Source organism: Lissotriton helveticus, chromosome 5_1 (genome assembly GCF_964261635.1).
Source record: "Lissotriton helveticus chromosome 5_1, aLisHel1.1, whole genome shotgun sequence".
NCBI lineage: Eukaryota > Metazoa > Chordata > Amphibia > Caudata > Salamandridae > Lissotriton > Lissotriton helveticus.
Genome location: NC_136065.1, coordinates 404,238,632 through 404,252,265, shown reverse-complemented (window position 1 = coordinate 404,252,265; position 13,634 = coordinate 404,238,632). Strand labels below are relative to the sequence as shown.

The following is a 13,634-nucleotide window of genomic DNA, read 5'->3' as shown; positions in this document are numbered from 1 at the left end:
GGACTACGGCAACGCCCTCTACGCCGGAACCACTGCCAAACTCCAGAAGAGACTCCAGCGGATCCAGAACGCCTCGGCGAGACTCATCCTCGACATCCCCCGACGCAGCCACATCTCCGGACACCTGAGAGATCTGCACTGGCTCCCGGTCAACAAGAGAATCACCTTCCGGCTCCTCACCCACGCGCACAAAGCCCTACACGACCAAGGCCCGAGCTACCTCAACAACCGGATCAACTTCTACACTCCCAAGCGCCTCCTCAGATCAACCAACCACGCCCTCGCCGCCGTCCCCCGCATCCGAAGAGCGACAACAGGAGGAAGATCCTTCTCCTACCTGGCCGCCAAGACCTGGAACTCACTTCCGACCAATCTGCGCCTGACCCAAGACCACCTCTCCTTCAGGAAGAAGCTCAAGACCTGGCTGTTCGAGCAGTAGCGGCACCCCCCCCCCTCCCAGCGCCTTGAGACCCTACGGGTGAGTAGTGCGCTCTACAAATGACCTGATTGATTGATTGACTAAGGTAAAGAAGGTTGAGATGAGGCTCTATTCCCTAGGAGAGACTATGTTGGTCAAGCTCATGGTGAACGTATTTTAGTCTTTAGAGCTGTTGTCACAATTTGTGTAGGTTGAGATAATAAAGGGGGAAAAGAGAGGAAGCTGTTATTAGGTGAAGACCACTGCATCAGTCTTCTTTGAGGATAATCTAGTAGATAAACGGCTGTGAGGAGTGAAACACTATAGCAGAGAGGGGTCACGGCCCAGTAGAAGTTGTTGCTGATCGTATATACTGAGGAACCCATGGATAGTGTGCAATCCAACAGAAGTCAAGGATTTTGGCCTAGAGTGTTAGGGAAAATGAACATGTATACAGGACAAAAGTTGGCAGTCATCCTTATAGCCCAATTTATTGGCAGCCATGTTCATTACACAAATTAAAAATCAATAATGACAAAAAATACTTACAAAGTTAGAAGCATCCATTATGCCATCTTCTACGGGATGGGTACAGTCCAAAGTAAACTTTAGAACCTGCTTCTTTTTTTTGCTGCCCTTTGTTGCAGGCTTCTTCTACAAGTGAATACACAAAACAGAGTCAAGACGTTTGATGAACTGTTTTCTTTAAAAGCTACAGCATGATCAACCAAAACGCAGAAAGGGACAAGTACCCCATGGTCAATTGACTGGTGTATTTTGGATGTTGGATTATCAACTATCTCTTGCTGCAATATGAAAGCTACTGGCAGCCAAGTGGCTGTACGGTCAATTTAGTGGACGGGGGTACAATGTCAGTTCAGAAGGGCTAGAAACTTGTGATAATCAAATTTAAATACAGTAACTAAATGAACACCGACTAAATGAATACCAACGTGCCATGGAGACACCTAATTAGCTGCATCACATCAAGTTAAACCTTGGCTATTCCCAACTCGCCTCCAAGGAAAACCATTTTTGACCTGGATCCCAGACTATTTCTTCTATTCTATAAAAAGTAAAAAAGGTATTGGTTGACCCTCTTCTGCAGGGTATGCAAATAAATGTTAATTCTTAAGCTGTCCAATGCAATGGTCCTAGACAGGAATATTTTTTATATATTTATGCATATTACAGATCCATGTTTTGAACACAAAAACAAAAGCTTGTAACTGATTTGATATCTCTTTGGCATTTCCTGCTTCAGAGGATGAACCAAAACCAAACCTAGCCAAATAAACCGAATCCTCCACTCCCAACTATTCACTCATTTAACAAGCTGCTATAATACCCTGCACTGCCTTCAGGTATTCACTATGATACCTGGTATAGCATATTCATTAGGTTATGTATTGCTTCCATAGGAAGCCTCTATTGTGTACACCAGATTCTAAATCTAGTAACTCAATCCTAGGACCTCGCAACAATTGATAACAAAACTTGTTGCCCACTGCTGCAACGACACAAAGGCCTTCTAGGCCAGGCTGACAGGACTCCTAAGAGCCTGTCAACATAGCGCTGCTTGTCTGCTTTAACTAAATGCAGAAGCATAGCAAAGGAGGGGCAAGGAAAGCAGGGAATATGGAAGTAAAGTTTATTTTTTTTTTTCAGTCACATCTGGGCCATGGTGGAGAGGCTATGTTACGTATGGCCCCTCCATTAACCCTCTGCACTTGCCTAGCAGTTGAGAGCAGGAGCATATTCTTCTGGTGCCATACAACAAAATTATAGATGGGTATAAAGTGGATTATGGGGATATTTTTAACCTTTAGGTTCTGAGTGACATGAAAGACAACTCGAAATTCACTCATTGTCTATTTGATGTCACTCAGAACCCCTTGGTGAAAAACATTCCCACACTTCATGGTTAGTCATCTATATATAATTGTATAAGATGCTAGGTACCACAGTTGTCAACAGACATACATCAGGCAACAATTGGAACAGGCTTAAATATAAATTAGCAAACAAGGCTTTTTTTATTTAGAATAAAAATATAAGTTGCTTAGATCACTCGAACTACAGTGTAAAGTAAGTCTTTGGAGAGCAAATGTTTCAACACCAAAAGCTTTATATTTAACCGCACAAACAATAACCTGTTTAAGTAACATGAATGACATGGGAATTATGCTATTGGTGCACAAACAAAAACCCCTATCACAATGTGCTCTTTGTGTACTAAATAAAGGTGAAAAATATGCAGGATATATGTAAATATTTTATAGCCGAGTAACCTTTTTTTCTACTTCTATTAGAGATCTAATACTTTCAAAAATGGTCCTTTAAAAAGTCATTTTGCGATTAGATGCCAAATGGTATTAGTAACCACATGCACAAACCTATTGCTTAAGAGTTACAAAAGCGCCCATAAACAATGTTGAATTTACCCCAACTAGCATGCAGAAGGTTCATAGCATTTTAGTGTGTAACAGGACTATGCAGACCAGTTTGCTTTCAGGCCTAAAAATCTATATGTTACATCGTAGGCTTGCATGGCTTTTGATCTACTCTTAAGTCGGAACCCATCTGGCGCATTTATTCATTCAGTTCAATTTTAAGTGACAGACTGGTCAAATGGAAATACTAGCTTTAGTAGCCAAGGGCACTGTAGGGCAGATATTTAGTTATCTGAAGCAATGTGCACGCTTAGCAGTCACACTGTTGGAATGTTTGGAAAAATAATTATACCAGGTTTTCAAAATGGGAGGTCCTGGTGTGAACTTAAGAGGTGAAGGTGGGGGCAGCGGGCGGTCAAGTAAGCTTTGAACAAGGGGAGCAATTATTATGCCTTAAGGGTACCATAAAAAAATATGCTCAAAACTGTCCAGTATTTTTAGCAAACGAATAAAAGTGACAAAAAACATTTTGTAATGAGCAATCCATAAGGTCTTTTTTCAATCATGTTTTGACTGAAGTAGGTGTCAAACGTGTGTCGCATAGGGAGGAAGAATGGGTTAGGCACTCGAAGTAAGCCTCAAAGTCCATTCTCCAATTGAGAGAGAATCCGTGGATAAATTTACACTTTAAGAGAGCCTAGGCTGCCACCAGCATGTTGGCAACATCATATCAGACTGCATTCATAAAAGGAATAATGAAACGTAACTGCAATGTTTGAACTGTAATGTCCAAAGCTGACAATTTTATAGAATTGAGAAAATGTCAGGGGGGATGTTAGCGACTGAATATATTTTATAACAATTCAATTTTTTATTATGGTTTAGAATTCCGTGGAATTCCACATAAAATACATAATTAAAACAATTCCATACACCAAAAAAATTCAATTAAAATGACAAATTCTCACTTTCATTTAAAAATACATGAGCTTTGGGTAATAAAGTTACCGTATATGAATTAATAACAATGTATGCAGATTGTTTAAGCTAATTCTGTTCCAAAAGCATTCATTAAAAGAGAACAATTGTTCTATTCACTAAACTATACATACTCTGCGGTGGTCAACTTAATTACAATGCAGATGGTCTTTCAACATATACATGCTATTTCAGATACAGCACACTATAGTTTATCGGAGAAACCTAATTAAGTAAGGTACACAGAAAAATTAATATAAAGTTATAATCCAAAAATAAATATCAAGCAACACACGACATTTGAAAAAAATGTACATGTTTGGATGTAAGCGTAAGAACCTAGACTTAGGGGCTGAAGTCAGAAAAAAGTGCAAGTGCTCTGTGCATCTTCTTTTGGAAAAGCTATCCCAATTAATACTAGCAGCAAAAAGTTTTTATAAGGTGCGCAATAAAGTGCTAATGCTCTAAGCATCCTCTATACCAACAATTAACTAGCAGCAAAAAATACCTTCTAAAGTGCACGTAAGAACTTGAGAAAGACGACGAACACGTCGAAAAAAAGAGCAAGTGCTCTGTGCAACTTTTTGGGAAAGTATTTCCCAACCACCCCTAGCAATTATTATGCTCAAAACTGTACTGTATTTTTACCAAACGGAAAAAAGTGGCAAAAACATTTTGTAATGAGCAATCCGCAAGGTCTTTTTTCAATCATGTTTTGACTGAAGTAGGTGTCAAACTTGTGTTCCATAGGGAGGAAGAATGGGTGAGGCACTCGAAGCAAGCCTCAAAGTCCATTCTCCAATTGAGAGAGAATCCCTGTGGATACATTTACACTTTAAGAGAGCCTAGGCTGCCACCAGCATGTTGGCAACAACCTGACTGCATTCATAAAAGGAATAATGAAACGTAACTGCAATGTTTGAATTGTTATGTCCAAAGCTGCCAATTTTGTAGAATAATTGAGAAAATGTCAGGGGGGTATTAGCGACTGAATATATTTTATAACAAGGGTGGCAGAGATACAGCATTAACAAGTTTGAAGACCACTGATGTAAACAAACAGAATGAGCTTTGATAGCTGGAACGAACAACTGGGTCTGCAACACCAAAAAGGTAGCCCTTTCCAATACAACAGTTGGGTAATGGGCTCTTGATATGCAACGGGTGCTCCAACTATACTTATTTATAATTAGGAACAAACTGCACAGGTCTAACACCCTACATATTTCCAGAGAATGTGAAAACAGGCAGAAGGCAAAGAGCAATTGTACCTGCAAGAACTTTGCCATTTAGTTTTTTCCTGAAAATGTTGCTGTCATTATCAACCCTACTTTAAAGTTGACCATGCGTGCTGAGAGAATTCGCCAATTTAAACAGGATTTGATAACAGTAAGGTATATTACATTTTAAAGAATCTGAACACACTTAAGAACACAACGCAAATCTAAAAATATGACTTGAGGTGACCTAGCTCTGCCTAGAGCTTAACCAGAACCCGAGGGAATAAGCACGTTTGTTATATATAGCCTAACAATCCAATCATTCCAACAGCCCACACCAATTTATACGAAACTGAGTTACTTGGTATAGTAGAATTGGTTTTAGCATAAAAATACTATGGTTTTAGGACGAGTAGTTCAGTGCTTACTAATTTTCGTGGTGTGTGTAAATACTACTGTGTCGCTCAACTCAAGAACGAACAATCTGTAGTTATGACGCAACCTTACTACACACACTGAGTCCAACTGCATACATAACTTTGAAATACATTTGGAAGGGTTAATTGAAGACAACAGTGTTCTTAAGTAAAGTTTTTGCAACGCCCATCACAGTGTTTGCCCTGTTTGTGCCGTGACTGGTATCTCGTTTATCTGGTCAAAAATAACCCAACATATGCACTTGTGCATTCAACTGCGTACGTGTACATACAGGGTCAAGTGATAAATGAATAAACTGGGCGGCATGATGCATAAAATAAGGTTAAACAGTGGTGGTGTAAACTTCCTCTAGAAGGAAACTACATCATATGGCTTAACTTTGCTTATATATTTTATGACTCCCCATGTTCTACGATGTAATGCATCTTCTTTTCTTGTGTATGTAAAGCGCTCTGATGCCCCCGTGCCTAGCTAGCGCTATATAAAACTTTATAAATAAAATACATAAACTAATTTCACACCGCACACAACTAGCAAGTAGGATCACTCTCTTTGCATCGCCACATGCCGTCGACATGCGGGGATAGTCACATACATTTAGAGTATTAAAAGCAAGGCCCTCGCAACGCCAATCGTGCACACACCACCACACAGGGTCTGTTCTCGCCAATCCCCGAGGCTACTCAGTTCCCACGGTATTGCGAGCTCGTGGTAAACGATTCTGCTACAGGCCGCCTAACGTGCCCTCCGTTTCTCAAAAACGGAGCCCCAAACCGCCGCCCCAAACTCTCAAAGTCGACTACCGTCTAGAACCCAAAATGCAGAGCGGGAAAAGCGTGTCACACAAGCAATGAGAACCACTTAACATCAAAACCTGAGAGCAACCAGATACTGACCACAGGCGCCATTGCGACTCAATTACGACCGAAAGGAAGAAAGCAGAGCGCGCATGCGCAAAGTACTTCCGAGTGCAGGCAGCATACATCAACTTGGAACCGACGATCATGGTGTCCGGGGATCGATTATTTAAGTCGTGAAACGGGACAGCGATAGTAGTCTAAGGAATCTTTGTAACGCTTTGCGCTCAGCACACAATTGTGTATCAGTGCTATTTTTGTAGCGCTGTATATTTTAACAGAATATTATAATCCACAAGGTTAATGTTGGTAGTTCGTGCTAAGTAATCCCGCAGATATTATTGTTTAAGCGTCAGGAACATTTGATAACTTTTAAAGTTTGATTAACCGAATAAATACAACTAATAAATGTTAAGAATATGTGACAATTTGCCAGTTTTTAGGATGTTGAATTTCTTGTTGAATTGAAATCGGCAAATATTGCTTGTTACTGTGATCGTGTTGTTTTTTGCCATTTTGCTGCTTCTTTTCGACAAGGGAGGTTCGCCACATAGTTTTTCTTTTCTGTCAATGAACCGAAAGGAGGCGAATTACGGCAGACAAGTACGTTTATAGGAAGCGTGCTGTAGTTTTCAGCTTGGCTGTCCTGTTATGGCGGCCATCTTGGGCAGGGAGTACTTCTATACGGTCATCTGTTTAACAACAACATTTTTCAAAATTATGATTGTCGTTTGCTTATAGTCACCTGTGGTGCAAAACCAATATATACACTAGAATTATCTGAGGTTAGCTACATTTTAAGCCACTACGTAAGACTAAAATGTGACGACATTTTAAATGGATTTCCGAAAAGAAGATACATACTAACCTTGCTTATTATTCTTAAATATTTCCATGCCAATCAAACAGCAGTCACACCAAAGTAAACATACTGCATTGACGATGTAAACCATCTCATGGTGATCTTGATTTCTTATTTTTTTTCCCCGTCTATTAACGTTCATTTTTGCAGTGCTATTCCATATCAATCACAACATCATTTCTGTCAATTCAATTTGTAACATACTGTTAAGTATAACAGACAAGAAGTAAATGTTTAACTCCTTTATTCAAGGCCAACACGCATGCTCCTAAAGCGTGGAGCGCAGCTGTAGTCAGCTCGGCGATGTAATGTAAATGTAAATGTATGAAACTTATATAGCGCAGGACTTACCCTGGGGCATCTCCGCGCTTGCTTAGGGAACCCGTCCTGGTATTCCCCTGTGAGAAACCCCGGCAGGGTGTCCACAAGGTGAAAGCCAGGCATCCCGCCGCGAGGGGCCGATGTGGAGATTAAGCAAGCTATTGCCCAGAGTCGCAGAGTGTGACCCCGTGAGTCGAGTAGGCACCGGAGCGAGAATTGTCGAGACCGTGGAATTTATGAGCCCGAGACCCGCCGAGGCGGGGAATCAAACCCTGGTCCACGGTCGATCTCAGATTCCGGGTCTGCCGCCTCTAACCACTGAGCCACACTTCTCCACACGATCAGCTGGTAACTGTCACTTCTGACAGTTTTCAGCTGGTGACTTCACTGCTGGTACGGTGTCCTCACAGGGACACTGGCAGGCACACAGGGTAAGGTGTCCTATGAGGGACACACGTATTATGAACACAACACATCCCCCTTCCTTGGGGAGAACTGGAACCAACAAAAACAGGGAGAGAGCGAATGGCTCCGCTACCCACATATATAGTCCTTAAGTTTAGCTGGCGGTCCCAACAGTCTACCAGCCCTGCTTCTGTCCATAGGTTGCGCCAGGTCACAGACCGGGATGGCGGTAGCCTGCGCCTTGCGCCTGCAGGTCTGGATGAAGAGGTGAAACAGTCCTCTGGTTGGGTGCCTTCGTGCTCACCATCATCACTTCTCTGCCCTTGGGTTGCAGGAAGTTCAATGTCAGAATCAGTGTCAGAAAAGTATTGTCTTGCCGTACTACCCTTCCGCGTTCCGGATTGCACTGCAGTAGTTTTAAACAGTGTCTTGCCCACTGTATCGGTTCCGGGATGTTTGCGAGCTGACAATGCTCAGAAACGCCAGGCTTTCCCATCACTCAGGCGTGCAGAATTGCAGTACCCTTCACGAACGGTGAGAGGTTTGGTGTATCTCTCTTGACCCGTGTCAACGTGTCTGCTTCTTCTCGCCTGCGCCACATATCCTGCCTTGATTTCCACCTCCTGCACCCAGGTTTCTTGTCGTCGTAACTCTTGCTCTTAGATTGTGCTTGAGCTAGTCTTTCTTTCACCACCACAGTAGACCAGTGTACCCTGCGGGCAGCCTTAACCCAGCCCACATTGTCCTTTGTAAGTGGAGTCCGTCCGCGCATGAGTTCGAATGGGCTGTTGCCAGTAGACTCGCACAGCGTTATCCTGTAAGCCCACACTGTTTTCATTATTTCTCTCTTCCAGTCTAGTTGGTCTGAAGTGGCCATCTGAATATTTCCTTCAAGTACTCTGTTAAATTTCTCTACGGCTCCGTTGCCCGCAGGGTGGTATTTTGACGTTGTTATGTGTTCGATGTGGTGCTTTTTCATGTATCCCTTGAATATGTCTGAGGTGAATTGTACCCCGTTACCACTTACTAACTTTTTTGGTAATCCCTCACGCGTAAAGGTGTCTTCCAAGAATTGGACCACGTGCAGGGAATCGGCTTTTTTATTGACCCTTACTTCTGGCCATTTCGTGTAGTGGTCAATTATAATCATTATATATTGTAAATCATTCCCGGCAGACACCGGTCCAATTAGGTCGATACCAATAATTTCCCAAGGCATGGATGGGATTACTATGTCTTGGTTCTTCATTTGTTCCTCCAACCATACACCTCTTGTTATTTTGTTGGAACATTCCCTTACATTTGCTATGTGTGACTCATCCATTTCATTTGCTTTAGTGTAATTGTCGGTCTTGGTAGGCATTCTACGTTGAGATTCTGCGTAGTCGTATGCGTCTGTCGTACTAAGCACTGGCTCACGGCTGTTAGGATCCAGCTTGATTCCTAGACTTCCTTGGTCAATCCATCCAAGAACAGATGGTCCTACCTTTGATACATAGAGTTTACATTGAGCCTCTCTACTCTTGAATATGAACCAGAGAGTCCTGTACCCTAATATTTCAATTGTTTTTTCCTCAAATGATTTGATAATTATGTCCGGTTCATTGAGTCTCTCACCGATCACCTCCTTGAATTTTGCTTTCCATACCTTTTCATTTACGATGGTGTAAGGTGAGCCTGAATCTGCAGCTACATCTATTTCCACCCCACCAATTGTCATGGTACACATCGGTTTACTTGTCTTAGCTCCTTTTCCTGTTACCTTTGCTTGTTCTTGTTCATCTTCTATGTTGAGGATGTACATGTTGATGTCTTCATCTGTGTCATCGTCCGACTCATCTTCTTCGTCTACCACTGCTTTTACATGTTGTGGTTTCTTCCTATTACATGTCTTGTTGAAATGACCAATTAGTCCACAGAATGTGCACCTTGCTTCACGGGCGGGACATCTAAAATCATATGCCATGTGTGCAGTGCTTAGGCATCGGTAACAACATCCTTTCCCCCGTTTCTCTCGTCTTCTTTCTGGTTGGATATCGTCATCCTTTCTTACAGTTTGCTTGCTGACTTTCCAACTCTTTTGATCGGACACTTTGCTGACCTGGTCACATTCTTTCTTTATTTTTTCGTCTTTCAACACAGCTTTGGCACACCGTCCAGTAAGCTCCGCTTTCCTCGCTATGTCTATTATGTTCTGTAGTGGGTACACCCCCTTTGCCCAAAGATTATCTTGAATGTTCTCGTTTGAACCTTGCATTACTATTTGATCCTTATTAGTTCATCGTGTAGTCCTCCAAAACGACAGTTAATTGCTAGATCTTTAAGAGCAGATACGTAATCATCTATTGTCTCCTCCTTCCCTTGTTTCCTGTGGAAACATTTGTATCTGTCTACCCCAACACAAACTGTAGGTTTATAGTATGCGTTTAGGTCATCAATTGCGTTGGAGAACACATCACCATCATTACCACCTCTTGTTCTTTTGTTTATGGAATTATAAACTTTTATTCCTCCTGCACCTAAGTTGTGCATTAACACCTTGTACTTTTTTTCCGGCTTCAATTCTGCATCTTCTTCAATTGTGGAAATGTAGTTGAGGAAATAATCCCTCCACTCTTCCCACTTTAAAACTGGTACACTACCAGCACGCAGAAATGCCTCAGGGGGTGAGAGATTCCATATACATCCTGTAGCTAAGTCACTCATTTTCTTATATCTGTTGTTTCAGAGTTTTATACACTACTATGCTTTATTCCTTTTTGTTTTGTTTTTCCTCCTGCTGCTAAGTAGATATACTCTCTGTCTCAAAGGCGTGACTAAGGTAATCTACTTCTGTATCTATTGGCACTACTACGCTAAGTTGCCTTATTTCTTTCTGCTGCTAGAACGGTGCACAATCAGTCTTTAAAACGTGTACTAATTTATAAATCTCTTAATGAAGTAGCTACACAGCTGCAGTGAAGTATGCTTTCTTTTTTTAATTATTTTATAAATTTACCGTTATTCCTTCGTTTTCATCAGCCGCCACCATTGTATTATTTAATGCCTTTTATGATGCGACTTTATATATATTGCACTTCAGCACCAGTATAACCTTTCTTATTCAGTAGCTGGGTTAGTGGTATTAAAGTCCATGAACGTTTTAAGATCGCTAATTCAAGTCACTGTAAGCTGCTGTAATGTACAGAGTAATAAGATAACTCGAATTTACCGTTTTGCACATAGGTCTTGTAGTTCCATGGATGCACAGCTACTCTCCGGTTACTGAAAAGATGTGCTTGCGTATCGTAGCGTTTACGCTCTACGCTCTCTTCCTCGTTTTAATTTTAATGAAATAGACCGCTGAGTTCAGTGTAATTTTTTTTGTACACCTAAAATGGCCACCAACGTCAATTACGTGACGACGCGATGACGTGGTGACCGACTCCGATTCTCCTCAGCTGCTCGTTGACAGTTCCCTTTCGCGGCAGTTAGTTTTGTCCGTTGGTTTGGCAGTAGAACGTTTCCTTCACCACAAAAAGTTCTATTATCCAAAAACCAAGTATAAATCAACTGTTCATTCAATTTCGATGCTAAATGCCACATAAGAATTTCCTCAGCGCATCAGTTTCACACACATTGTCAGCACGTCATTTCACTCACTGTTGTTCATTTTTTTCCCCAGCTCTTTTTCCTTCAGTTTCCCTTATGATAATCTCTTCATTTAGCCGCTCTTCTTATGTGCGCTTGACAAAGTTGATGTTACCTTGCGTCCTCCTTAGATTATTAATGGTGACAAATTCCAAATGTAGACTGATTGCTTTTTAAATTTTTTTTAAAATCTTCTCCGTGGGTTCTTGCATGTTGGCCCCTCGTCGCCAGCTTTGTTAAGTATAACAGACAAGAAGTAAATGTTTAACTCCTTTATTCAAGGCCAACACGCATGCTCCTAAAGCCTGGAGCGCAGCTGCAGTCAGCTCGGCGATCAGCTGGTAACTGTCACTTCTGACAGTTATCAGCTGGTGACCTCACTGCTGGTACGGTGTCCTCACAGGGACACTGGCAGGCACACAGGGTAAGGTGTCCTATGAGGGACACACGTATTATGAACACAACACATACATGCCAACATTTTAGAAGAGGAAAGTGGGAGATTTTTAAGAACATAATTGGGATTCTGTATTTCCACCATTGATTTCTATAGAAACAGAGGCAATTTCAGGAGGAACACAGCCACAATAAAGACATTCTTGGCTTCACAAATCAGGAGTCTGTATTTGATGATGGTCCACACAGGAGCTTGTAATTCAGGATGTTTTATTCACATAGTTAACAGGTAGTAAGGTTCAGAACATCAAGTAGTTAACTTGTATATCAGAGCCCCACCAGGAGCTGCCTGTCAGCTGCTCAGCCCATGACCAACTGTAACTTCACCTCTCTCAGAGTCCCAACATTCCGAGGCATCATCAGACTCCAACATTCTAAGGAGTCAGAGCACAGGCACTGGCTGAGCAGAGGTGGTAAAATACATTACAATATAAATGCAGGATACTGCATATATCCCTTTTCCTTCTAACAGAAGAACAAATGCAAAATATGATAAAAGATAACAAGAGTGAACGACGGACAGATGGCAAGGAAGGAACAACGGAGTGACAGAGAACATCAAGAAAAAGACCAAGAAAAGCAGAGCGAGGAAAAAGATGGGAGAAGACAAGGAGAAGAAGGTAAGGTGTAAGTAAGAAATTGGAAAACCCATTCTTAGATCTGGGGGTCTCTAGTTGGCAATGGTTATCACCTTTGTCCAAATAGGGACCCTTACTTCTAAGTCAGGACAAGGGGATTACTCTCCTTAATAACCCCTGCTCACCCCCTTGGTAGCTTTGCACGAGCAGACAGGCTTATCTCAGAGGCAGAGTGTTAAGCATTTGTGAATATACACAGTAATACAGTGATAATACTACAGATGGACACAACACCGGTTTTATAAAAATAGGTATTCTTTATATAGACTTAAACACAAGACCACAAACGACAAAAATCCACAATACTGTACTAAAGGTTACTTAAAATATGATAAAAGTCTCTTAATTCAAGTTGATGGTAAATGCGACAAAGTTCTCACAAAGTTCTTGGGTGCGACACGCAAAGTGAACAAAAAGGCTCGCACAAGGGGAGATGAGTCGGTTCCGTGACCCGGGGAACGGTTGCGTCCTTCCTCAATGCTTGTGCAGAGTAGGGGACTCGTCGTGAGCCTTACCGGTGCGGAGGTGATGCGTAGATTCTCGACCTGTTGCGGTGCGCAAGATGGCACCTTGATGCGATGCCGATGCGATGATCCAGTTGCGATGCGAGAAGATGGCGCCCTTGATGCGGCAATGCGATGACCATGCGATGACGCCCTGGCAGCCTTGCGACGACTATTTACTTTGGAGCCGCGACAGGCCCTGCGATGCGCTTCTCCGGCGATGCGATGACAGCTCTCTCGATGCGTCGCACTTCTCCGGCGATGCAACAGCAGACAGCGTCGATGAACACACGCTTCAAGGGAGATGCGATGGACTCTCGCTTCTCCGGCGTTGCGATGATTTCAGCTGCGGCGGCGACACACTTCTTCTCGATGCGTCGCGCTTCCAGCTCCCAGCGGCACGCAAGTGACTGGGGTCAGAATTCCCAGCATGAAAATTCAGGAGGGAGCTGGAGGTGAAGTCTTTTGGCCCTGAGACTTCAGCAGGAGGCAAGCACAGTTCAAGCCCTTGGAGA

The 13,634-nt window shown here is 42.4% G+C and overlaps 1 protein-coding gene across 1 annotated transcript in view; it reads right to left on the bottom strand.

Moving 5' to 3' along the window:
* Positions 1-6,466, bottom strand: part of RPL22 (ribosomal protein L22) — a 61,279-nt gene extending 54,813 nt beyond the window's left edge. Inside the window, exons 1-2 of the mRNA XM_078642623.1 lie at positions 6,344-6,466; positions 968-1,072 (exon numbers count right to left, since the gene is read on the bottom strand). Coding sequence (XP_078498749.1) covers positions 968-1,072; positions 6,344-6,355 — 117 coding nt within the window. The 5' untranslated portion in view covers positions 6,356-6,466. The remainder of the gene's footprint in view (positions 1-967; positions 1,073-6,343) is intronic.
* Between the last annotated feature and the right edge of the window lie 7,168 nt (positions 6,467-13,634).